Below are 23,479 nucleotides of genomic sequence, written 5' to 3'. Positions count from 1 at the left end.
TCTTATGTTGATATTATTTCAGTAAAACAATGGACAAGGATTATTCTGATCGGTGATATGGATTAGAGGTATATCGTATAATTGTAAAACTTTATGAGTATATGTAACAGCGATCTAATTTCCAAGTATAAAACTAAATTTTTTCTACCATAGTTGTATACATCCGACCTAGGAAAAGTGTATAAAATTCCTATAAAAAGTGTGTTCGGTGTTCATATCCAAATGGCACAAATGTCGTCTTACTTTATTGAATGATAAGGACTGTTTGTCCGCACCTTTGTTCCGAACTAAATGACGGATGTTTGCCGCTATGTATCATTAGTCAGATATCCGACCCATAAAGGAAGTACTCGAGGAAAAGAAAGTTTTGGGTTCATCTATTATCTTTTTGAACTGGAAGATTTTTCCTCTATTTCATCATATTAAACATTTCTCTTGTTTCAGGCTGAATTTAATAAAGTAAAAAATTTACAAGAATACACGGCATCTAGCAGATCAAACTAAGACGCTTAAAACTGATAACAACACTGTAAACATCTACTAAATCATTAGGTACACAAAGCATTTTATTTTTATATATGAAATGATTGTAAATTTATAATTTCTAGAATCTGAGTAGAGAACATCAAGAGTTTTTATCGTGCGAGGTGGTTGTAAGATACAGGAAGGGTGGAGAGATCAAGAAGAGAGGTGGAGTGCTCCGACAGAGTTGTGGAGAACTCCGAGACCTGTTGCTACTGCCATACGGCCACCGGGATGACGGAGTACAAACTCGTCGTTGTCGGAGGTAAGGCGGACGGAGGGGGCTAAGGGTGAAAAATATATTGAATTTCAATTTAACTATAAATGAGGGAGATATTTTTTATTATTGTTCTATATAAACTGCATTATAATTACGTATTTTATATCTACAGATTTTTAAGAAAAAAAAAGAGAATTAGACTTCATATGCACTCTGATACTTTATAAACTACTATATGTTATGAAAATTTTAATATCTCCTGGGAGGGGGGAGGGGGGTTCTAGTAAAACACACCCCCGAAAACGTATCAATCCTATATGTAGCACATACGTTAAATGACGTTAATTAAAATCTTGCAGATTTGTTTTGTTAGTTAATTAACCCGTATAAACTTGAATATATTTAGCTGGAGGTGTGGGGAAATCAGCACTAACCATTCAGCTGATTCAGAACCATTTCGTTCCTGAATACGATCCAACTATAGAGGACAGCTACAGAAAACAAGTTGTTATAGACGGAGAGACATGCTTGCTCGATATCCTGGATACAGCAGGACAAGAGGTATAGTGCAGGAGGTTTAGGACAAAAGGTATAGTGCAGGAGGTTTCGGACTAAAGGTATAGTGCAGGAGGTTTAGGACAAAAGGTATAGTGAAGGAGGGTTATTGCAGGAGGGTTAGGACAAGAGGTATAGTGCAGGAGAGTTAGGACAAGAGGTATAGTGCAGGAGGGTTAGGACAAGAGGTATAGTGCAGGAGGGTTAGGGCGAGGTATGAGGGAGGAAGTTTAGGACAAGAGGTATAGTGCAGGAGGTTTAGGACAAGAGGTATAGTGCAGGAGGGTTAGGACAAGAAGTATAGTGCAGGAGGGTTAGGACAAGAGGTATAGTGCAGGAGGGTTAGGACAAGAGGTATAGTGTAGCTGGGTTAGGACGAGGTATTAGAGAGGAGGGTTAAAACAAAAGGTAAGGTGTAAGAGGTGTAAGACAAGGATACAGAAGGGCAAAAGGCACAGTGTTCCAGGTATAAGAATAGGATACAGTAGTGCAAGAGGTGTATTGTAGGAGGTATTAGACAAGAGGTATAGTGTAAGGGATTTAGTACAATAATACAGTAGGACAAGATGTAATTGTATAGTGGAGGAGTTAAAGGACAAGAGGTATAGTGTAGGGGTCTAAGACAATGATTCAGCAGGACAAAAGGTTTAGTGTAGGAGAGAAGTGACAAGAAGTAAAGTGTTGGAGGTATGGGACAAGGATACAGTAGGACAATAGTCACTGTGTTCGAGGTATAGGAAAAGAATACAGCAGTGCAAGAGGGTTTATTGTTTAAGGTATATGAGAAGATGTAGAATGTAAGGGATTTATGACAATAATCCAGCAGGACAAGATGTGTTTGTATAGTGGAGGAGATAAAGGACAAGAGATAAAGTGTAGGGAATAAAGGACAACGAGTCAGTAGGAAGAGAAGTATTGTGTAGGAGTTATAGGAACAATAAGATTTGGCTTGATTGGTGTTATGCTCAAAAGTGGAAAGAATTGCAAGATTGTTTATTTTCACGATTAAAAGTATATAGTGTGTAGTACCTTGAAGGTACTTGAAGAAAATAGCCTAGTACAGAGGTTCGATTTATGACTGGTGAGAAGTAGTTGAACACGAGAAACCTACTCCCACCAAGTTTAACTAGTTCCCCACATTTACTAATTTCATCCTCGGGTGGTTTTGGACCCTTGAGGTTCAGGGCTGGTGATTTTGAATTATTAACAATTACATTTCATACAAATTGTAGTTACAAGTCAGAGATGAATGGTTTAATCTAATTCAATTTGCTCTAACTTCACAAACAAAATCATTTTACTGAAGTTGGAAAGGAAATTTATGAATTTAGAGAACTAGTTGAACTGCCAACTTAAACCAACCTTTTTAATTTATTTATTTCCCAATTTTTGTTAAAACAAAATGGAAGGGGTTTTATTTGATAAAATAAATTTCTGATTTTCAAGCAGAAGGTAAATCAACTTTTAGGAAGATAAAAATTTAAAGCATTTTTACATTCTTTCAGGAGTACAGTGCAATGCGGGACCAATATATGCGTACAGGAGAAGGATTTCTTATTGTGTTTGCTGTTAACAATGCTACGTCGTTTGAAGAGATAAATGCGTACAGGTATTAGCAATCACAAAAGATCTACAGAAACCCACTTATATTATGTCTTCAAAAATTTTTACTTGGAAACATTTATACGTGTCATAAAATTAATAGATTTAATGCGTATAAACAAAAAGTAGATTAAAAAATATTTAAATTTTTTAAACTGAACATTAACATTGAAGTGATGTAAAAACTTGTTTACTGGTTTCAGATTACTCGATAAGATTACTACAAAATGATTAAGACAATCTACTAAAAGACATGGAATTTTAAAACGTAATTTAATTTAGTATTAACTATAAATTATAAAATGATTAGTGATTAGTGATTAGTGATTAGTGATAAGTGATAAGTGATAAGTGATAAGTGATAAGTGATAAGTGATACGTGATCCGTGATGAATTATGAATTATGAATTATGAAATATAAAATATATTATAAATTAGGACTTGTTCACCTTATTACTTAAAAATAAAGAAACTTTAATTTTGTATTACATAAATATCTGACAACGTTTCATAGAACTTTTAGACCAAGAAAAGAATATTCCCGTGGATCTATCGAGTTCCCCGAAACAAGTTTTAGTCAAATCTGTCAAGAGTGAGTGTACAGAGATGTATCTAATAATACTAAAATATTATCTAAAGGGAGCAGATTAAGAGAGTAAAGGATGCTGAAGAGGTTCCAATGGTTCTAGTTGGGAACAAGTGTGATCTTCCAACCAGGAGCCTTGACATGCAGCAGGCTAGGGATGTTGCAAGGTAAGCAGGGTAGGGATGTTGCAAGGTAAGCAGGCTAGGATGTTGCTAGGTAAGCAGGCTAGGGATGTTGCAAGGTAAGCAGGCTAGGGATGTTGCAAGGTAAGCAGGCTAGAGATGTTGCAAGGTAAGCAGGGTAGGGATGTTGCAAGGTAAGCAGGCTAGGGATGTTGCAAGGTAAGCAGGGTAGGGATGTTGCAAGGTAAGAAGGCTAGGGATATTGCAAGGTAAGCAGGCTAGGGATGTTGCAAGGTAAGCAGGCTATGGGTGTTGCAAGGTAAGCAGACTAGAGATGTTGCAAAATAAAGATATATAGCAGGCTAGAGATGTTGCAAGATAAAGATAAATAGCAGGCTAGAGATGTTGCAAGATAAAGATAAATAGCAGGCTAGAGATGTTGCACTTGCAAGGTAGTACAGCAGGTTAGGGATGTTGCAATATTATTTATTTAGAAACTATGGAGTTCCTCTGGTAGAAACCTCTGCTAAGACGAGGATGGGTGTAGACGATGCATTCTACAGTCTGGTTCGTGAGATCAGGAAGGATGTAAGTGTTTTACTCTTTTTCTTCCATCTTTCCTTTTCTCTGAAATATACAGTGGAATATAACAAAAGGAAAAGGAAGACGGACCTTTAAAGGAAGTGTTCGCGACAAATGAAAGGGGGTACCGGCTTTCGGCGAAAAATAAGCGCTTTTGATCGCTACTAATCTTACTTCTATCTGTTGCGTCTATAAGTAGATAATTGCTAAAAAAACGTCTCATGTTGAAGTATGTAAAGTAATCAATTTAATTCCAAACAAATCATTCAGATCTTACAACCAATAGTCATCGATTAGTTTTCGTCGTATTCGTATATACTTAATATTTTGTAATATTTTGATTGTTTTTGTTTATAAACAATATTTCGCTGGCGCTGGACTTTCGAACATTACCGGAAAATATAAAAATGTCGTCTTCATCATCAAAAATCCTCGAAACAGGAATAAATATTTTCAAAAGTAATTGTCAGATCATAAAAAATATAAAAAATATTATGAAATTTCAATTTTAAACTATTGCGTTGAAAAATTATCGATGACTGTTGTTTGAAATATCTGAATGATTTGTTTGGAATTGAATTTATTTCTTTACGATCCGAGTTGTATAATACAACTTTCTGAATTTGTATGGACGCTACGTTCTTCGGTATAAGTCGTTTTAACAACTTTCTCCTTATAGACTCAACGGATAGAAGTAAGATTAGTAGCAATCAAAAGCGCATATTTTTCGCGCCCATCTTCTAAATTAATTGTGAACATGTTCTCTTTGTGTACATCGTAAAACAAAACAAAATTAATTCGCGGATTTTCACAAAAAAAATTCGTGGATTTTCAAAATTTTCAAAAATTTAATTAAGATCGAATTTTGATGGAGACAAATATTTGAAATTTTGATCATTCATAAACCTTCCCTGGGGTCCGTAGATGTCCCACAAAAAATTTGGGCCCGATCGGTTCAGCCGTTTTGACGTTTATTGTATACAAACAAACAAACAAACAAACAAACAAACAAACAAACAAGCCAAATTTATATATAGATGCTGCCGATCTCAAAATTTTGTGTGTACCACTGTAGAATATTCGGCTTCTAGATAGTCTCCTTTTTTTCCGTTTTTATCAGTCTTGAGGTTTTATATTTATTAAGTGTCTGAACTTAAAACCTCTCTCTGTTTCGCTCTCCGTAAGGAAACCCATTTTTAATGGAAATTTTTTTTTGGAGAAAAAAGAAAACTAGGGATTTAACGGAACATTGCAACCCTGGTTTCAGGAATCCAATTCAGGGATTTAAAATTTGTCCAAATCCCGTTTCACGTGACGCAAAAGGGATGAAATAAATATAGAAGGGAATATTACATTGCCTTGACTTCCCATGGGTAATAAAAAATTCCTCGCTGTGCACGAGATGCTTGCGGTCTTGGGAAGCCTAGACAGTTAAATATTCTATATATTTATTTCCTCTCATATTGCCTCCCTGCAATAAAAAGATCAATAAATAGCGATTTACTTAGTCATTTTACTATTTCATGGATTAAACATTTTGAATTCAACAAATTGACAACAGTTTTTATCGTCGGCTTTTTAAAGTATTAAACAAGTTTTTAAAAGGTTTCTAGAATTGGTAATTTACAGTCAAAAATGTCCTTTAAAAAAATTGAAAAGATTACTTCTAAAATTTTTGTTTGCAAATTATAGAGCCGTATATAATAAAATGATTACTGTGTTTTTGCTTTTTATTATTAAATAATTTTAGAGAGAGAAGGGCAAAAAAGTTACAAGAAAGAAAAAGAAATGTTGCATACAGTAAACCAAAGGTTCTTTATCTCTTATTGCGAAACCTCTAACCGTGTTTGCAGTACTAATTGTATTTGCTTCGGCAGTACATATACTAAAATTCATTTATAAATTAGCTAAACTAACCAGTTACAGGGCTGTACGCTATGCAAAGAATCTGAATTTGCATGTAATAGAAATGTGTTATATCAATATGACGTATTTAAATGATACAAGATAGTAGTTAGTGCGTCAGAACTGGAGAATTATTATTAGTGCCGAACTGAGAATATAACTTGGGATTTAGCTTAGCAACTAATCTCGATATCCAAGGGAGAAACTTTTAAATTAGGTTGTTCTCCCTAAATCAGGCAAAGTTTAGGTTTAACCATCTACGGGAAGATAGTCGGCCTTGTACAGTCACTGATTTAAGACACAAAATTTTACTCTGGGAGTATTGAAACGGAATATATTGCTCCGGACTCAGGAGGGGTTTTATCTGTGCACGTAGCATGTATTAATAATATGTTTATTACCATTATATGTATATTTTCTCTCTCCACCTCCCCCCCTTAAAAAAAAATTTCCCCAGAAACTATGTTCCCCCCCCCCTCCCCCTATGTTTAAAGATAATTTGTTTATCAACGAGAAGGTTATTTGATTATAGCAAAATTCTCATATATTACACATGAGATTCATTTTATAACGATTTTCCAATCCACACTTTCATGAAACCCCAGAAGAATTAAAATTTATATTCAAGTAACTTAAAAAAGCAAATAATTTGTTGATCTTTTTTATAGAAATCTTAATAAAATAAACTATAAAAAACTAACATTTCTAATAATAATAAACATTTAACAGGGAACAAAAATGTAATATAATGAATTTAACAAATCATGGTCATATTTAGCCTAACCTAATTCTTTATTAAATTTTGATGGAATTTATCACAATTAATATTTCCCGTTGTAGGGTGAAGTGACTTTATCGCCCTACAACAGGGCGAAAAAGTAACCTTTTCACCCTGCTATTAAAATATCAAATTTCATTCCTAATTTGTCTCATTGTAGGGTGATTAAGTAACTTTTCGACCTGCTTTTAAATAATTTGAGTAAAACTAAATAAAACTATATAATTTATTTAAATGGGTAAAATGCGTGCGAAAAAGTTTTTGCTGCGACTTTAAATTTGTCTAGTTCGATTCGATCAAAATAGAAGTATTTTCATTTTGATCTTAAACAAACTAGAAAAAATAAAAATCTCGGCAAAAACTTTTTCGCACTTACAAATAACCATTACAATGACATAAATAGATATAATAATTTTTAGGAAAATTTAATTTATATTTTAAATATTTTAGAAAGAGAGATCCGTGAAGAGCAAGAAGCCTCCTCGTCCTGAGTGCTGTTCAAAGTGTATAATTCTCTAATCTTAGTGGATTAAACCTCACCCAAGGAGTACTAAACTTTTAAACCTGACGATAAACCTGCTGAAACGGATTACTAAACCTAATCACCGGAAGTACTAAACCTTTGGCCCTTATCTTATCTTCTCAAATAAGAATTAATCCTTCCAATTTGGACTCATGAACTTGACCTAACTATAATCTAAAATCTACTCTGGCCTTGATAGTACATAGGCTTTCTAACCTAGAGTACTAAACCTACGAAACCAACTTTGCAAGGAACCCAAACCCTCTGTTCTAGGCATGCTAAACTTCATTATAAAAATGCGCTAAATCCCGCAATTTGTTACTATTCAAAGAGACTGTTAACACAATTTCTAGTGACCCTCTTTAAAAAGAGTTTTCATGTCCGATTCACAACGGTACCCATTACTAGTTATTACTCTGGTTACATGGGCAGTGTCGTCAGTTGGAGATGTTGCTCTTTAACTGAAAGGTCATTTGAAATTGCAGAAAGTGGCTAGTTTTACGAGTTTTACGTTGATGAATCGTTTACTTTGTTGTTATTGTTTCAACTACTGGAGAAATATTGCCTTTTTTCAAAATATTGAAAGAAAATAATGGTTCTAACATTAAAATTTGACTGAATCACTATTTTAAAACATATTTAGATACTGTTTATTCTTACCGGGTCGTTAAAATGTATTGTTAGATTAGTTATAAATGATCACGGTTGTTTTTAAGCTGACCATCATTTTCTTTAATTTAAAAACGGTGTTCACTTTGACGGTAGTACAGGAGTTTTAACTGTTAACGTCATTAGAATTTAAAAAAAACCTTTTTAGCGCACACCTGACTCAAGGATAGATTTATTCTTCCTTGAAATTACTATTAATAGTAAAAATTGAACAACGTCAACAATTGTTTTTGTTTAATTAATAATTAACACGCACGTACATTGTACACTATACTGTACAGTGTACATATCCGAGAATAGTTAACGATACTAAAACCAATTTAACTGGTGTACTGGGTTTCAAATCTAAATCATTTCTCTTGTAGCTTATTCTGGTCTGAAATTTAATTTTTTTGCAGAACTATCCTATCCTTTGTTTAACCAATTAAAAATCAAAATATTTATTTTACTTACTCTGGCTTCCAAGTGACACGCTGTTCTCTCTTTCTATATTTTTTTGGATTTACAATTGTAAGATTATTTTGAAAATGTGTGCACAAAAACAACCTCTTAGTTCTTTGTAACCATATTATTCAACATAACGTATGACAAATTTTTCAACTTTATTTTTCTAATTTAACCTTTTTTATACAATTTACAGAATATATTTACGCGAATTCCAATCGTAACTATCTCCCAATAATCTTTTTACTAACAGTTTGTAAACTGAGTTGTCAAATTAAATTATTAAAATCTATTTTCAATGGAAGGGATCAACTTTTTACAAGAAGGGAGTGACGATTATTTCTCGCTTGAAAAAGATTCCTGTTGTGATTTTCTGCTGTTACAGTTTCAGCTGTAAATATGATTTATCTTGGTTATTCTTACACCTTCTTGTAAATTGCTGACATCTTGTAACAAATTCAGGAGTATCTCGAGTATTCTTTTTTAAAGCTCAAATTTCTACTCCATAGATAGTAGAAGACATAGATTATACTGTAGCTAACTTATTTACAGCATTAGTACATGACTTTTTTAGTATTAGATGTTCTGTAGGGAAATTTTGTAGATTCAAATCGGTTGCAAAAATTTTGCCAACAATTTTGCCAAATATTTTACAAATTTTCCCAATTTTTGTCTGTAAAATTGTAATTTCTGATTATGTACTTGATTGCTAATGTTCATATTTACAACAAATTGTCAAATTATGCGGACTTATTTTTCATCCAGCTTATTCACGTACTGGCGTACTCCCTATCTATCAAGTACAGAAGGATGAGACAATTTTGACAAATATAAAGTTCGTTAAACGGGGGCTTGAATTTATTGGACACATGACCTGTGATTTAAAACTATTAAATTGCTTTTTATGAGAAGAAAATAAGCACCCTGTTTCAAAGAACTTAATTTGATTGTATTTGATTATAAAACAGTTCGATGCTAACAATCTAAATTTACACTCATAAATTCCTTTATTTACAAAATGTCAAACGTTGCAAAATTTATATAAAAATATTTACAGAAAATAAATACATTACTAAATGAACTTGCTTTCTTGTTCAGCTATGAAATCAACGATAAAGATGCGCTGGACAGATATCTGAAGATAATTACTGAATTGATCACAGAGGACTTGTACTGAATTCATATTAGAAGACATGTACTGAATTGATCACAGAGGACTTGTACTGAATTCATATCAGAAGACATGTACTGAATAGTTCACAGAGGTCTTGTACTGAATTCGTATCAGAAGACATGTACTGAATTGATCACAGAGGACTTGTACTGAATTCATATCAGAAGACATGTACTGAATTGTTATCAGAAGACATGTACTGAGTTGATCTTAGAAGACGTTTACTGAAATGAAGGCATGTACTAAAGCAGACTTGTACTGGATTGAGCTCTGAAGATGTGTACTGAATTGTTATCAGAAGACATGTACTGAATGTATTTCGGGTACTGGATTGAGCTCTGAAGATGCGTACTGAATTGTTAGTAGAAAAAAGCTCGTTTTGCCAATTCTATTGTACTGTATAATTAGAGCTTGTATGATTTCGAAGATGTAGGGTAGCAGATTTAAATTTAAGCTTAAAAATATTGGGACTCCCCCCCCCCCATCCTAGCATTAATGGCTGTAGATATGTTCCTAGTTCAGGGAGGGTTTAGTGTCAACTCTGAAACCGGTTTTACAACCAGAACGCTCGAATTCACAATTAATTCTACACAAATTTCTCTACAAACATTTCTGTAAATATCGCAATTTGTTCTGTTATATTTTCTGTAAATAACTAATAGTAACGATTTAAACAATATCCTGTGATGTAAGAAAATCTACGCAAAAGATAAAATTGCATTGTTAACGTGAGAGGGAGTTACTATAAGTTTGCAATCTGTGATGGGCGTTTTAAAATCAATTCGCACACAAATTTATCTATTTTTCAGATTATTAAAATATGTAAAAGAGAACCTCAATATTAGATTATAGTGATCTCTCTGATCAAATCAGAATGCAAAAACATTTCAAGCTTTCTCATTCAAGATCATTCTTAGGATCTTGAATCACTAAACCAAGAATGTTCACTTGTTTGTGATTCGTGTAGCTGTTGAGTGATTGATCGAGTATTAGTGATTTGATCAATTGAATTTGATCAGAAGTCAGGATGGGTAAAATTCTTTCTAAGGTGTTTGGAAACAAGGAGATGAGGATACTGATGCTAGGAATGAACATGTTCATCATTTATTGTTTTTTTTAAAGGATCTTAAAGTTTATTCTTCTATTGACAATTACCTATCTGCACCATGACATTTTGGACACTGTTTTGATATTTCTATACTAAGAAAAGCAAGTTAATTAATATACCACATTTTACTTATCAGGGCATTTTGAGTTTTTAAAGTTTTTTTTTACCCTTGCATCACAAAAAGCTCCCGCACTATTACGGAAAGTGAAAATTTAAAATGGGGCCTTTTAAGATAAATAAATTTTATTATAATCATTGAAAATATTTTAACTTTAGTGATTGTATTGTCAAAAACCTTCTTACTTTATCCGTTAAGTTGAAATTAATCGTAAGAATTTGCTGTTTGTAAAATATCATTAATAAATTACTTTGAGTTAATAGCCGCTCGTGGAAAAACTTTTTTCAAAACTTCTATTTCAACATTTTTCTTCCAACATCTGCGAAATTTTGTCAAATAATTTGAAGATATGGTGTTGAAACGACACAAATTCTGACAATAACTTTGTTTTTTTATAAACGATGAACTTGTATCTTCCAGGTCTCGATGCTGCCGGGAAAACCACAATATTATATAAACTCAAGCTAGGACAGTCGGTCAACACAATACCTACTGTAGGCTTCAATGTCGAGACTGTAACATACAAGAATGTGAAATTTAATGTTTGGGTAAGAAATGTAATTTTGTTTTTTCTGTATTTAGCTTAAATTACTTTCTGTTTCAAGGGACTATTCAGTGAAATTTAAAGGTGACCCACCATTTAAAGAGAAAATGTAAAAGGAGAAAAAGAATAAGTTTTCAGAAATCAACAATGAATCGGACCAGCCACTCTATAAATGGAGAGTTTCGTGTATTTACAAAGTACAGTCATTATAAGTGGCTTGTTCGGTTCCCTTTAAACCTTTTTCTGATCAAGAATAATAGAGATATCTTTGTAGTTTTATTTAAAAACTAATTATCTTCAATTGTAGTTTCTCTATTTAAGTGAATTTATGCTTCAATTACAATGAAGAAGAAAAAATATTAGGATTCAGCATTTAATCGACGATACCTACCTAATAGTTACTGAGATAGAGGTTTAAAGGGTTCCGTCATGAATCAGACATGTCGCTCTTGAAAAGGACCACGTCAAATTTCGTCTACAGTTCCTTTAAATTTGATTCTAATGGTTATATTCTCCCCTAAGGATGTTGGCGGGCAAGACAAGATCCGACCTCTTTGGAGACATTATTATACTGGAACTCAGGGACTTATATTCGTTGTAGACTGTGCGGATAGGTAAATAGAAAACAATACCTTGAGTTCCTTATTTCAACCCTGTGCATAGTTTGTCTTACTTTGATTTTTTTACCCTTGCTCTTCCCCTATTTCTTAGATTGTTTAAAGGGACAGACCGGCTATGTAAGGTAGTTGAACTGGGTATTGCAGTGTTGTGGACAAATTCTTTAAGATTCATTTGAGACATATAAAACTTTTTAAAGATCTGTAAATCCTGAGTTTGAGCGCAAAGTCGACGTTCAAAATCGTACTTTTGGGTGGATTCGTTTTCAGTATCGGTTTTTTAAAATGTTTTTGAATTTCAAATTTTGCCTCCCCAATGATAATAAAATGTCGTTATTTAAAAAACATGTTTTTTTCTGCTAGTTTTGTTTGAAGCAAAGATAATTTAATATTTGCAAGGTAATAGGACTGGTTGTGTACCTCTAAAGTATCTTATACCTATGCCTTAATCCAAGAAGCCAAATGTTTTGAATTCTTGCATATTTTCCCTCCTCCTAGATTTATTTCTCCATGCTTTTTGTCAGTTTCTTTTTTTCGTCAGGAATCCTTGTCATAAGTTACTAACTTTCTCTTTTAATTTTATTTCAGGAATTAATGTTATGTTTTGTTATCTTCCAGGACATTTTCTAACACCTCAAATATAATAAACGATTTTCTCTCTACTTTTATTTAGTATATTTTAAATAATCCTGATTTACAATCAGTGAATTGTTTGTATTGTGTTCAGAATTTTATTTCATGATTATCTCTCTCTCTCTCTCTCTCTCTAAGAAAAAATAATTTTTGAAGAGGGGGAGGGATTTTTAAAGAATTTTTAATTATGATTATATTTTTATCTAGGGATCGTATAGATGAAGCTCGACAAGAACTGCACAGAATTATCAATGATCGTGAGATGAGAGATGCCATTATTCTTATATTTGCAAACAAGCAAGATTTACCAGAAGGTTCGATCAAAATAAGTTAAATTAATATTTCATTTTTTGAGTAAAAATTTCTCGTTCTTTTTAATATGCTGACAGACAATTTTGCGAAGATATTTTTTCGTGCTGACAAGAATTTAACAGTGCTTAGGATCCAGATTTGCACTTCCTGGATCCGGATCCGCAAAATATAACAAAATATGCAAAATAAAGAAACTTACTTTTAAACCCCAAATTTGAACCATTGAAATAGAAAGAATATAAAAATTTCCTGATTTAGACAACAAATTTGTAAATTCTACTTTGTTTAAAAAATGCAGTAAATTTTAAAGAAATAACCTGGATCCGGATCCATTTTTTTCAGTGCGAATCCAGGATCCGGATCCGCATCAAAATTAAATGGATCCTATAGGACTGGAATTTCAGAATTTTTATTGATATTTATTTCAGCAATGAAGCCGCATGAAATTCAGGAGAAACTTGGATTAACGCGTATTCGTGATAGAAACTGGTCAGTACACCACATATTTCAACATACGTTTATTTACATTGGAAATCGTTTGTCAACATCAATTATGGGTAAAAATTTAAACAAAGGAGCTGATATCTAAAATCTTCTATAACCCTTACATCTTTTCAACCTGATGTGAACTTGGACCTTTGTTATTTCAAAATATGAATTCTACAAGGTTTAAGTGCCAAAGTTTGAAAGTTTAACTGTATATTCCACCACTCACCAGGTTGCAAAGATTAAAGTTTCGCTAGTTTTGAATTTCTTTTTCAGAAAAAAAATCTTACAATCCTAAATATAAAGTTTTATGGTTTCCTTCTGATTCGATTGTACATTATACTGTTTAATGATGTACAGCCTCTTGTACAAATACTGTTTAGGTATGTACAGCCTGCTTGTGCAACAACTGGTGATGGTTTATACGAAGGATTAACTTGGCTCACAACAAATCATAAATCTTGAGTCCTTGGTGAGTACTGAGTAATTAGGTTTTACAATCAATAAATCAAACTTTTCATGTTTTCCTTTTTTCTTAAATTGTACTTAGTATAAGAAAAACGAGGAAAATCTAAATAACTAGGCTTAATGGGTGCGTTGCGCCACATTTTCGTTCTACAATCTTAGCTTTTTGTCGATATATATGCAGCCTGCATTTTTTAAGGAATGGCAAAGAAAAATTTCGCGGATGTCCTTAATTTCAAAATTTTTTACCCACCTTAGAAAATAATACACGATAAAGATTTTAAAAAAATATTATTTATTTTCCCCCCACTATTTTATAATGAGTAAAAGTTAATAAAAATTAGAAATGAGAATGACAAAAAGTTTAATAGAATTCTTTCAGGTGTCGAGGTTTAGAGAAAGGAAGCATAAAACTTAAGATTCAAAACAAACATTTATTGATTAAAAACTGGAGTCTACTACACCTCCTTCTCCTAGTGAATAGTTATTTTTAGTAAATATACAGGTTGATGAGATAAACAATAAACATGATTCAGGAGAACAAAGAGCTTTAATAGTTTTACATTATTCAATCCTGACAACAGTATTCTCCCAACCTTGATTCATTCATATTTCTCAAACAATTGATTTATTAATTGATTTCGGCAGTGATCGAGTGTTGCATTTCCAGTCTCCAACCTTGTTGTTAAAGTCTAGAGCTGTAGACAAGGATAAGGGTTGTGAACCTCTGTGATTGGTTTGCTGGTTCCTCCGGAGAACCATCCCGCTCTGGTTGTCGATTAATCCTTCCAGCTCCAGCATCATGAACAATAATACAACGGTGATATTAGGTTTACATCCTCTCACATTTATATTTATTTTAATTTTATAGATATTACGTCTTCCAGTGTTACAAAGTATTATTTAGCGCCACCCAGTAGTTTCTTTGTTAATAATACGTTGTACAAAGTTTTTGTATGGTTTCTGTGTTTTGTTAACTCAGTTGCTGTGAACTCAGTTTAATAATTCCGGGGCTCAAGATTTTAAATTTAAATCATGCAACTTTCTTTGGAGAGAAACATTTTAGGACTTATTTAAATATTTAATTTTACCAAGATGAATAATAATATCTTATCATGAACATTTTTTTATTAAGGCTCGCAACATTATTTAATTATCCGGTGGCCGAATTCAAAGAATTTGAGCGGCGGTTTAAATTTAAGCCGCGGTTTAAATATGGTTGGTTTTACTTAAAATTGTATCAAATGTTTCAAGATTTAAGTCGGCGCTTAATTTAAACCGGGTTTTGGTGGATTTAAACCGCGGCTTAAATTCTTTAAATTTCATCTCTGTTTGGATTCATTCCATAAATGAATATATCTTGGTATCCGCTAGAAATTGAATTATTGTAAAAAAAACTAATTATCTCTCGGAGCTCTGTTTAAAATGTTAGAGGATGAATTGTTTTTATTTGAACATTTTTTATATTATGCAACTTATTCATTATCTCAGCTCACACTACAAAGGTCCCTCTTGACTCTATATCTTCGGTTTTTACTATAATAATTTATTAGAGATAATAAATCCACCAAATAATTGCAATTTTAAGTGAAAAAATCTCTGTTTTGTGTAGCACATTACCCGCTTAGCGCATATAACGCAGTTAAAAAAAAAGCTATTGTTTAACTCGCTTGTAATAACTTGCACTGAGCAGTGAGCAGTATTATAAAAGAAATAGAATTGAATTAACAAATTTTTAAAATATTAACTTTTTTCGAGCTGACCACAGTCTTTTAAAAGGCTAAAAAAAAATCCGTCTCAATATTTAATCTTAATATTTTCGAACTCGTTGCATAATTTACATTCCAGAAATATTAAAGATAGATTTAAGTAATTAATTATTATTAATTAATTATTTAGCTTGTTCGAAAATTCACAAAGATCACTCCCCGGTTTTTTAAGCAGAGGTTTATTTTTCTAAAACTAACTCGGTTAATTTTAAAGGAAATTAGAAGTGATAAAGGGAAAAGAAAGAAAATATTTGCGAATTATTTGTAGGGAAAAAGGATATAACTTAACGCCATCTTGCAAGTTGCAACCTCTTATTTTTTTCATTTTCAAGTTTAAGAATTGTTTTGTTTTCTATTAGCAACTTATTCCACCGGATGTATTTGAGGGATCTCTGTAATTGCCATAATTATGTAATAATCTAATCTGTAAATCGTTCCATAAAATAAAGTTGCAATAAAAACTGTGACCATTGTGCATGTTTTTTATATTAAACACATATTTAATGCCTTAACATTTTTTTTAGATTTGAATTTACAGTTTACATCGGTAAATGGAAATTTGTACTATTTGTTTCTAGGTCTGGTTCAGGGCTTGGTATAATTTTATCCTTTATTTAGAAAGAAGAAATTATTATATTATTATGACAAGCTTCAAGATTTTTAACTCAATATCACTGATTAATTACCTCATTCTCTAATTTTCTGATCTTGATATTTTTGCAACCTGATGTAATTTGATAATTCAAACTATGAATTCTACAAGATCAGTCTACGTTTTGAAAAATCTTTTTACCCCATCACGTCACATCGTTATTTGGAATAAGAAAATTAGAGTTTGCGGGAAGTGACGCGCGATTTGGATGAAAATGTATCGAAGGGAATGTACACGTTATTTTAAGTAACCATCCATGGAAAGATGTCCATTCCCGATCCACGCCTGTACCCTTAAAAGCTCTGTCTGTTAATGTATGAATAAATATCAATATTTATAATTTGAAAACTGATTATTTTCTATTGTGGTTTCTTCTACTGCAGGAAAGCATAAATAAATTCTCAGAATTATACAATTTCCCACATTATCTTTATCGGGCATTGGAATCACTTGAAAGCACACTTCCTTTATGTATGATGATTGGATTAATTAAGTCATTCTCAGAACAAATATTAGATATCTGTTTCTGCAATGTTATTTTTCTATTTTGCTTCATTTTTCTCAAAATAGCGTATACCACAACACGATAACTTTAACTAAAGTTTTCCGAAGAAAAGTTGGACTAGTAGAAATCTTGGGAAAACCCTGAAATTTTTCAGATGATAAAAGATGGAAGTTCCGAATGGATGGATGAGAAGATCAGTTCTGATCTACAGACGGATTACAACCAGAAGATTTTAGCAGTTGATACTAAACTGACTAGGTACCCGGAGTTTGATTTAAACCATGTCTTGGTTATGTTTAGCTCTATGAGTTATTCAGTATTAAAGAGTCCAATTTTGGTAATTCTTTCGATTCTGTGGTCCTAGAATGTCTTATAAATCAGCTTTTGTTTTGGCTACAGCTAGCTTAATAGGATTGTTTTGCCAATGCAATTGGGACTCTTGGGATAGTGTTATTCCCGGCCTTGTTATTTATAAATCCCACACCTTGGGGAAGATGGGACATTATGAATTGTATCTTAGCTGGCAAGTTTACTCAACCTTCCTTTAAATCGTAAATTTCGTAAATTCTACTTTAAAAAAACCCTGAAATGTGTTGGACTTTGCTCAAATCTGCCTTATAGAGGGGTACAAAAAGTTTTTTGAAAATGGGGGGGGGGAATTTCTGTAGAAAATGTATGCCCCTGTACCTTGAGTGACTTGAGTCAAAGTTCTGATTGTGCATGATAATTCCAATTGATTGAATTGATCAATTAGTAGAATCTAGGTTCAGAATCGATCAAGCTGTAGAAAAGTATCTAGGTTTAGAGTTGATCCAATAGTAGATAAGTATCTAGGTTCAGAATTGATCAATTAGTTGAATATTATCTATGATTAAAATTGATCAATTAGTAGAATATTATCAATGTTTAGAATAGATCAATTTTATAGGTTGTATTCAATGTTTAGAATTAATCAATTAGTATAATAATATCCAGTTTTAGAAGTGATCAAATATTAGAAAATTATCTAGGTTTAGAATTACGGACCCACACTTCAGACAGATCTATATAACAAGAAGAATGCAGCTTCTGGCAGGTTTAAACAGCAAGAAGAAACAGGATAATAGCGAGGATTTCCAACCTGAGAAAAAACAGGAGAAAATCAAGGGTTTCCAAACAGAGAAGGAAACCAAAGACGAATGTTTTGGCGGAGGAAGAACTAGTTCAGACGAGGTGGATGAGCAAGATATGAAGGAGAAGATGAAGGAAAATGATCAAAGTAGGATGGAGAATACTGAAGGAGTTAATCTTGAAGAAGAAGAATTAAGAGGAAATACTACAGGAGAAATCACCCTAACTGAGACGGTAGATCAAACCTGGACGGAAAAAGATGACCTTGAAAATGTTCTCAAGGAAAGGATTTTAAAGCTAAAACATAATCTCGCTAATCTTTAAATCTTTTTTTCTCGAATCCCTCCCAACCCTTGAATTACCTTGGAGGAACACCTTTAAAGTTTAAAAGTCAAAACCCCATTATCCCTTTTGAACCAACCCTTCCATAAGTTCCCATTATGTCAACCCCTGACGCATATGGACACGTGAAGCAATCCTGAACCCCTGGTTTGTTAAAATACTTTTCTAACAAGAACTGTGAATGCTGCACTAGTGTACCTGAACCTGAGTGTACAAGGAGGTCTATAGGATACCTTCAACTCAGGTACTTTCCTTGGTCTTGGTCTTGGTCTTGGTCTTTGTTTAGACCTGATCCTGATCCTGATCCTGATCCTGATCCTGATCCTGATCCTGATCCTGATCCTGATCCTGATCCTGATCCTGATCCTGATCCTGATCCTGATCCTGATTCTGATCCCGATCCTAATCCCGATATGTTTCAATATTTCAGAGCTCTATTGCTGAAAAGGAAGATCAAGGTTCTTGACACCCTGGATATGAAATCAAACCAGAGTTCTACATTTTCTCTCTCTGTTGGAGAGTCAAGGAATCCTAGATATAAACCAAGGAACATTTTTTAATAAACAAATAATCAAGTTAATCAATTTTCTAAACATTATTTCAATGATTTCAGTTTGTCAGATTTCGTGAATAAGAATATTAATTTGTTGATGTAGAAGAGTATCCATGTCTTTAGTTCTTCCAATCAATCATTTGACGGAAGAGTATGATTTCCAGGTAGTGTCCTAATACATCACCATGCAGAACCCCATTTTTTCTTTTTTTTCTGTTTATTTATATTAAGAATTAAATTATAGTCTCAAGTTCAAGAGATATTTCTCAGTGGTGTTTTTTCAAGAACTTTCTCGGGTTTTTTTCGCTCAATTTTAGGGGGGAAATAAATGGTGTTAATTATTTTTTTTTCTTGAGCATCAAAATATATTCCTATCTACAGTGCAGTACAGGGAAGGGGGAATTATTGAAAATATACACCCCTGAAGATATTTCAGCAACTAGAATTAAGTTTTTGTTCCAAGCTTGGAAACCTGAAAATCTAAGTTTATTCCTTTATTTTAAGATAATTTATTTTGAAAAAAAATAATACATATTTTGTGTTCAATGGGGTTCTTCTTCTAGGGTCTGCATCATGTGTCGGATATTCATCGTGCTCCTGTGACCCATCTAATGTTTGCACACAACGAGAACTCTCAACTGATATCTGCATCACTAGATGGCAATATCTCAGTTTACAAACTTGACGAAAACCCACCGTGCGTCTCACATACACTAACTGGACATGCCCAGGTTTTTATTCAAAAATAATTTCCATTTAAAACTAATGTTTATTATTACTTAACTTGAAGGGTGTAACGGATTTTGATATCTCTACGAGTAATCAACTGCTGGTTAGCTCGTGTCAGGACGGATCCTTGTATCTGTGGAACCTGAGCACTGGAGAACTCCTGAGACGGGTTTCTGTCTCCAGGAGCCCGCTTCTAGCCTGCAAGTTCCTTCCTGGAAATAATAATCTTGTTGTCTGCGGATCTAGGGATGAAATATCCAGTCGTATTTTTTCAACTTTATAGATATATATTTTATATGCCCGGTTCTCGTCTCCGGTATAATGCTTCCGCTGAAAATTCTGTGATTCAAAATATGAAATATATCAGTTTTGTAAAATAATTTACGATCCACTGTTTACAAAGTTCAAGTCGCTCATAATCGTAAAAACCCATAGCTACTCTCGATTCTTTTCTTGAATTTACTTGGGCATAAAAGGACACTAAAGCCGAGTTTATCCGAGGTTTAACCCAGGTTTATGCTTTTCAAATCTCATGGGTTGCAGCTGCACGGTGCATAGCACTGCACCCTGATATCAGTTTGGGACTTCCACCACTTCCACATTGGGTTTCCATTTCAGATATTGAGTAACCTTTTTGTTTTGAAGAAACCACTAAAAATTTGAATAAAAAGTTGGCTATATGGTCCGAATAAAAAATCATCATTTTTATACGATATTCCTTTAAGTCAAGAAAATAGCCTAAATTTCTATCTTAGTTTATTTAAAACTGTTTTTTAAAGCATCGGTTTATGTGGTTTTGAAACGGATTGGATAAATTTGGCATTAATAGCGGAGGTGCTGTACAACTGATCAATATATCTACCGGAATATGTCCTGTCTCAGGTTAGTAAGATGAATAAAAGGATTTGAAAAACAATTTTTACATTTTTCATTTTGTATGACAGTTAATAGAACGTTGTTTTTCAAATAGGATTTGAGATGATTACTTTTTGGCTTGATGAAAATTTATTTATGCGTATTTTCCAGGTTCAAGTTTTATTCCTGGGTCTGCTCTGAGTCTGGCAGCGGATTCCCAGGAGAGTTTAGTCTGGGCAGGATCAGATAGAGGAACTATCATAGCTTTCAGGGTCAACCTACAGCAGGTGGGTTAAATACAGCTGGGGGGGGGAAACCTACAGCAGGCGGGGTAACCTACAGCGGCGGGGGGGGGGGGGCAACATTCAGACAAAGAAATCTCTATTTGTTTGTATTTTCTATCTACAACTCAAGAACTCACTCTTTGACCGATTTGAATATAATTTTGTTTGGGGAACTTGTTAGAACCATGGGAATGTTTTATTTTTATTTTTTTTTATTAATGAATTTTAACTTAATAGATTTATTCCGACTGAATTATAAATATTTGTTGTTTGCAGGGTAAACTGTTGAAAGGGCATCGGCACAGAATAATTGATGATGGAATATCAGAACCTGGAGAGTCTGCTGACCGGTCAACCGGTAGAATCACGTGTTTATCTTCTAGACGGTCACAGGTAGAACCACGTGTATATCTTCTAGACGGTCACAGGTAGAACCACGTGTTTATCTTCTAGACGGTCACAGGTAGAATCACGGGTTTATCTTCTAGACGGTCACAGGTATAACCACGTGTTTATCTTCTAGACGGTCTCAGGTAGAACCACGTGTATATCTTCTAGACGGTCATAGGTAGAGCCACGTGTATATTTTCTAGACGGTCACAGGTAGAATCACGTGTTTATCTTCTAGACGGTCACAGGTAGAACCACGTGTTTATCTTCTAGACGGTCATAGGTAGAGCCACCTGTATATCTTCTAGACGGTCTCAGGTAGAACCACGTGTTTATCTTCTAGACGGTCATAGGTAGAGCCACGTGTATATCTTCTAGACGGTCACAGGTAGAATCACGTGTATATTAATATCTTCCATGCAGTCACAGAGAATCATGTGTAATATATATATCTAGAGTACTGGTAGAACTATGCTGCTAGTAAACCAGAGTACGAACCTACTCCTGATCTACCAGGTTCAGGATAACATGGGATCTCTCCAGATTTATAGAAAATACAACACCAACCACTCCAACCTTAATATCAGGTAGAGTTTATCAATATAATATTTTTTTTATTATATTTTGTTAGTAATTGTTAAATTGGAATTTAGTCCTTCATTTATTCATAAAAATTGCCCAAATCCTGTCCAAAAGATCGAAGTCGGGAATATTTCAGAACAAAAATATACAGGAACAAAAAAGTAACAAATTCAAAATTATTTTTCAAACTTTAACAAATTATCAGGGGGTATTCTGAAAAATATAGCCCTACATTGTTTGGAGGACCGATCTAGGATCCGAATGAAAATTGATTGGACTTTTAATACATTTCTGTCCTTATCTCACATTTTTTCCTGGTCTGTATTCTGTCCTCTGATTGCCGGGAGGACGGGAGATTGTGTAGTTTCAGCCTCCGAGGACGGAGCTGTTTATTTCTTCCAGCTCAACAAACAGGATAGAGCTTGCATAAACAAACTACAGGTAACAAGCTCAAACCTTGACCTCCTTGTTTTTAATATTGTCTATCAAATCAGAGGTCGAGGGACTTATGTGTGAAATGGGGCTTATTTACAGCACCTAAACTCGATATCCACAGTAGCAAATTTTGATATACCAAGAAAGACCTTGGTCCTTATTTTTGAGATCTCCCCTTGAGTAAGATAAGATATAGTTTATTGCTAAAAATACACATACAAGTTATATTGTTACAGGCAAAAAATCTGAAACTATTTTTATATTGTTCACTATATTTATGCAATTATAGCATTAGGTGGAGATTAGCTATTTGCGGTTTTGGGTATTATCCCCACCTAATTAATATTAAAACGTTTACAATATGATGAATATTACTCGATTCTGAAAGTTTGCAATAAGTCAGGGATTACTAGTTAAAGGTAAGTCTTTGTCACAAACTATGATTTTCTAATCTCTATATCTTTGTAATCAAATGCCGTAGACATTAGATATTTCAAACTATGAATTCTGTTAGATGAAAAAATCCAAAATATCAGGTGGCAAAAATATAGGTATTAGAAAATCAGCGACTCAATTCTTTTAGAGAGACCGAGGTGAAGCAAGTGCTTTTTTCAAACAAAAAATTTAATTTCAGATTTTTACTTTTTTTCAGGCGCATTCCTGTCCTGTGTTAGCGGTTAGTTTCAACTCTGATGAGAGCTTTCTTGCAACATCTGACCAGAGCGGACTAATCATTGTTTGGAAGCGGTAGACTATTATATATAGTGTTTATTAAGTACCATGTTCGATTCACAACTGTGCCCTGAAAAGCTATGTTCGATCAAGCATCCACCATCTTCTCGTTAAAAACCTGATCATTTTCAATTGTGGTTTCTTTTTAAAGTGATTTGTGGATTTTTATTCTCAAAAAAAAATGAGGAAATTGTCCGAACTACAACACTTCCCAAGCTAGAAACACTACGATATCTTCCACATAATTGATCAGATACGGTTTTGAGGGGTACAGTTGTGAATCCCCCATGCCTCCTTTAAATTGAATTGAAATTACAACTAAATAGCACAATATTTAGCTATAACTTACAGAAAACACTATTTTTAATGTACGGAAAACCCCTCGATTCTCCCATATTTAGACAATACAAAGTTTTTATAATATATTTATTAAAAGATAAAACAACAGTATTTACCTAATCTATACACAGTTTACAGATATGTGATATTTATTGGATAAAAATGTTAAATGAAATAAGGTGATGGCTGATAGTGTAATGAACTGTTATCTCACTAGCTTTTAAAATATGAAAAAAA

At 33.3% G+C, this 23,479-nt stretch overlaps 3 protein-coding genes across 6 annotated transcripts; all 3 read left to right on the top strand.

The window, feature by feature from the left end:
- The first annotated feature begins 36 nt into the window (after positions 1 to 36).
- On the top strand, positions 37 to 9,251 carry LOC111699153 (GTPase HRas). Of its 4 annotated transcripts, none has more exons than XM_023469745.1 (8): positions 37 to 68; positions 445 to 552; positions 609 to 787; positions 1,149 to 1,303; positions 2,803 to 2,906; positions 3,539 to 3,652; positions 4,102 to 4,195; positions 7,323 to 9,251. In XM_023469745.1, exons 3-8 carry the CDS (start codon positions 757 to 759, stop codon positions 7,389 to 7,391), a joined length of 567 nt encoding a protein of 188 aa, XP_023325513.1. In that variant the 5' UTR covers positions 37 to 68; positions 445 to 552; positions 609 to 756; the 3' UTR covers positions 7,392 to 9,251. The 4 variants fall into 4 exon arrangements, 2 of the variants coding, with proteins under 2 accessions (XP_023325513.1, XP_023325514.1); XM_023469746.1 differs by lacking the exon at positions 37 to 68 and adding an exon at positions 5,940 to 6,000 and having other exon boundaries at positions 342 to 552; XR_002764695.1 differs by lacking the exon at positions 37 to 68 and having other exon boundaries at positions 345 to 552; positions 7,323 to 7,731; positions 7,881 to 9,251.
- Positions 9,252 to 10,474: 1,223 nt separating this feature from the next.
- On the top strand, positions 10,475 to 14,861 carry LOC111699154 (ADP-ribosylation factor 6). The gene is made up of 7 exons (XM_023469748.1): positions 10,475 to 10,767; positions 11,329 to 11,456; positions 11,975 to 12,066; positions 12,910 to 13,016; positions 13,443 to 13,503; positions 13,884 to 13,972; positions 14,348 to 14,861. Exons 1-6 carry the CDS (start codon positions 10,710 to 10,712, stop codon positions 13,963 to 13,965), a joined length of 528 nt encoding a protein of 175 aa, XP_023325516.1. The 5' UTR covers positions 10,475 to 10,709; the 3' UTR covers positions 13,966 to 13,972; positions 14,348 to 14,861.
- A 1,451-nt stretch (positions 14,862 to 16,312) lies between these two features.
- LOC111699150 (WD repeat-containing protein 13) lies at positions 16,313 to 23,389 on the top strand. The gene is made up of 13 exons (XM_023469741.1): positions 16,313 to 17,149; positions 17,902 to 18,283; positions 18,517 to 18,587; positions 18,774 to 18,890; positions 19,000 to 19,060; positions 19,460 to 19,627; positions 19,687 to 19,871; positions 20,455 to 20,507; positions 20,652 to 20,767; positions 21,041 to 21,157; positions 21,611 to 21,741; positions 22,054 to 22,177; positions 22,824 to 23,389. The coding sequence occupies exons 1-13, from the start codon at positions 17,046 to 17,048 to the stop codon at positions 22,920 to 22,922; spliced, it is 1,728 nt and encodes a 575-aa protein (XP_023325509.1). The 5' UTR covers positions 16,313 to 17,045; the 3' UTR covers positions 22,923 to 23,389.
- The last annotated feature ends 90 nt before the right edge of the window (positions 23,390 to 23,479 follow it).

The sequence above is a fragment of the Eurytemora carolleeae genome, unplaced genomic scaffold (assembly GCF_000591075.1).
Source record: "Eurytemora carolleeae unplaced genomic scaffold, Eaff_2.0 scaffold37, whole genome shotgun sequence".
NCBI classification, from domain to species: Eukaryota; Metazoa; Arthropoda; class Copepoda; order Calanoida; family Temoridae; genus Eurytemora; species Eurytemora carolleeae.
The sequence above is the reverse complement of the archived record's forward strand: the minus strand, read 5'-3'. Positions and strand labels throughout refer to the sequence as shown.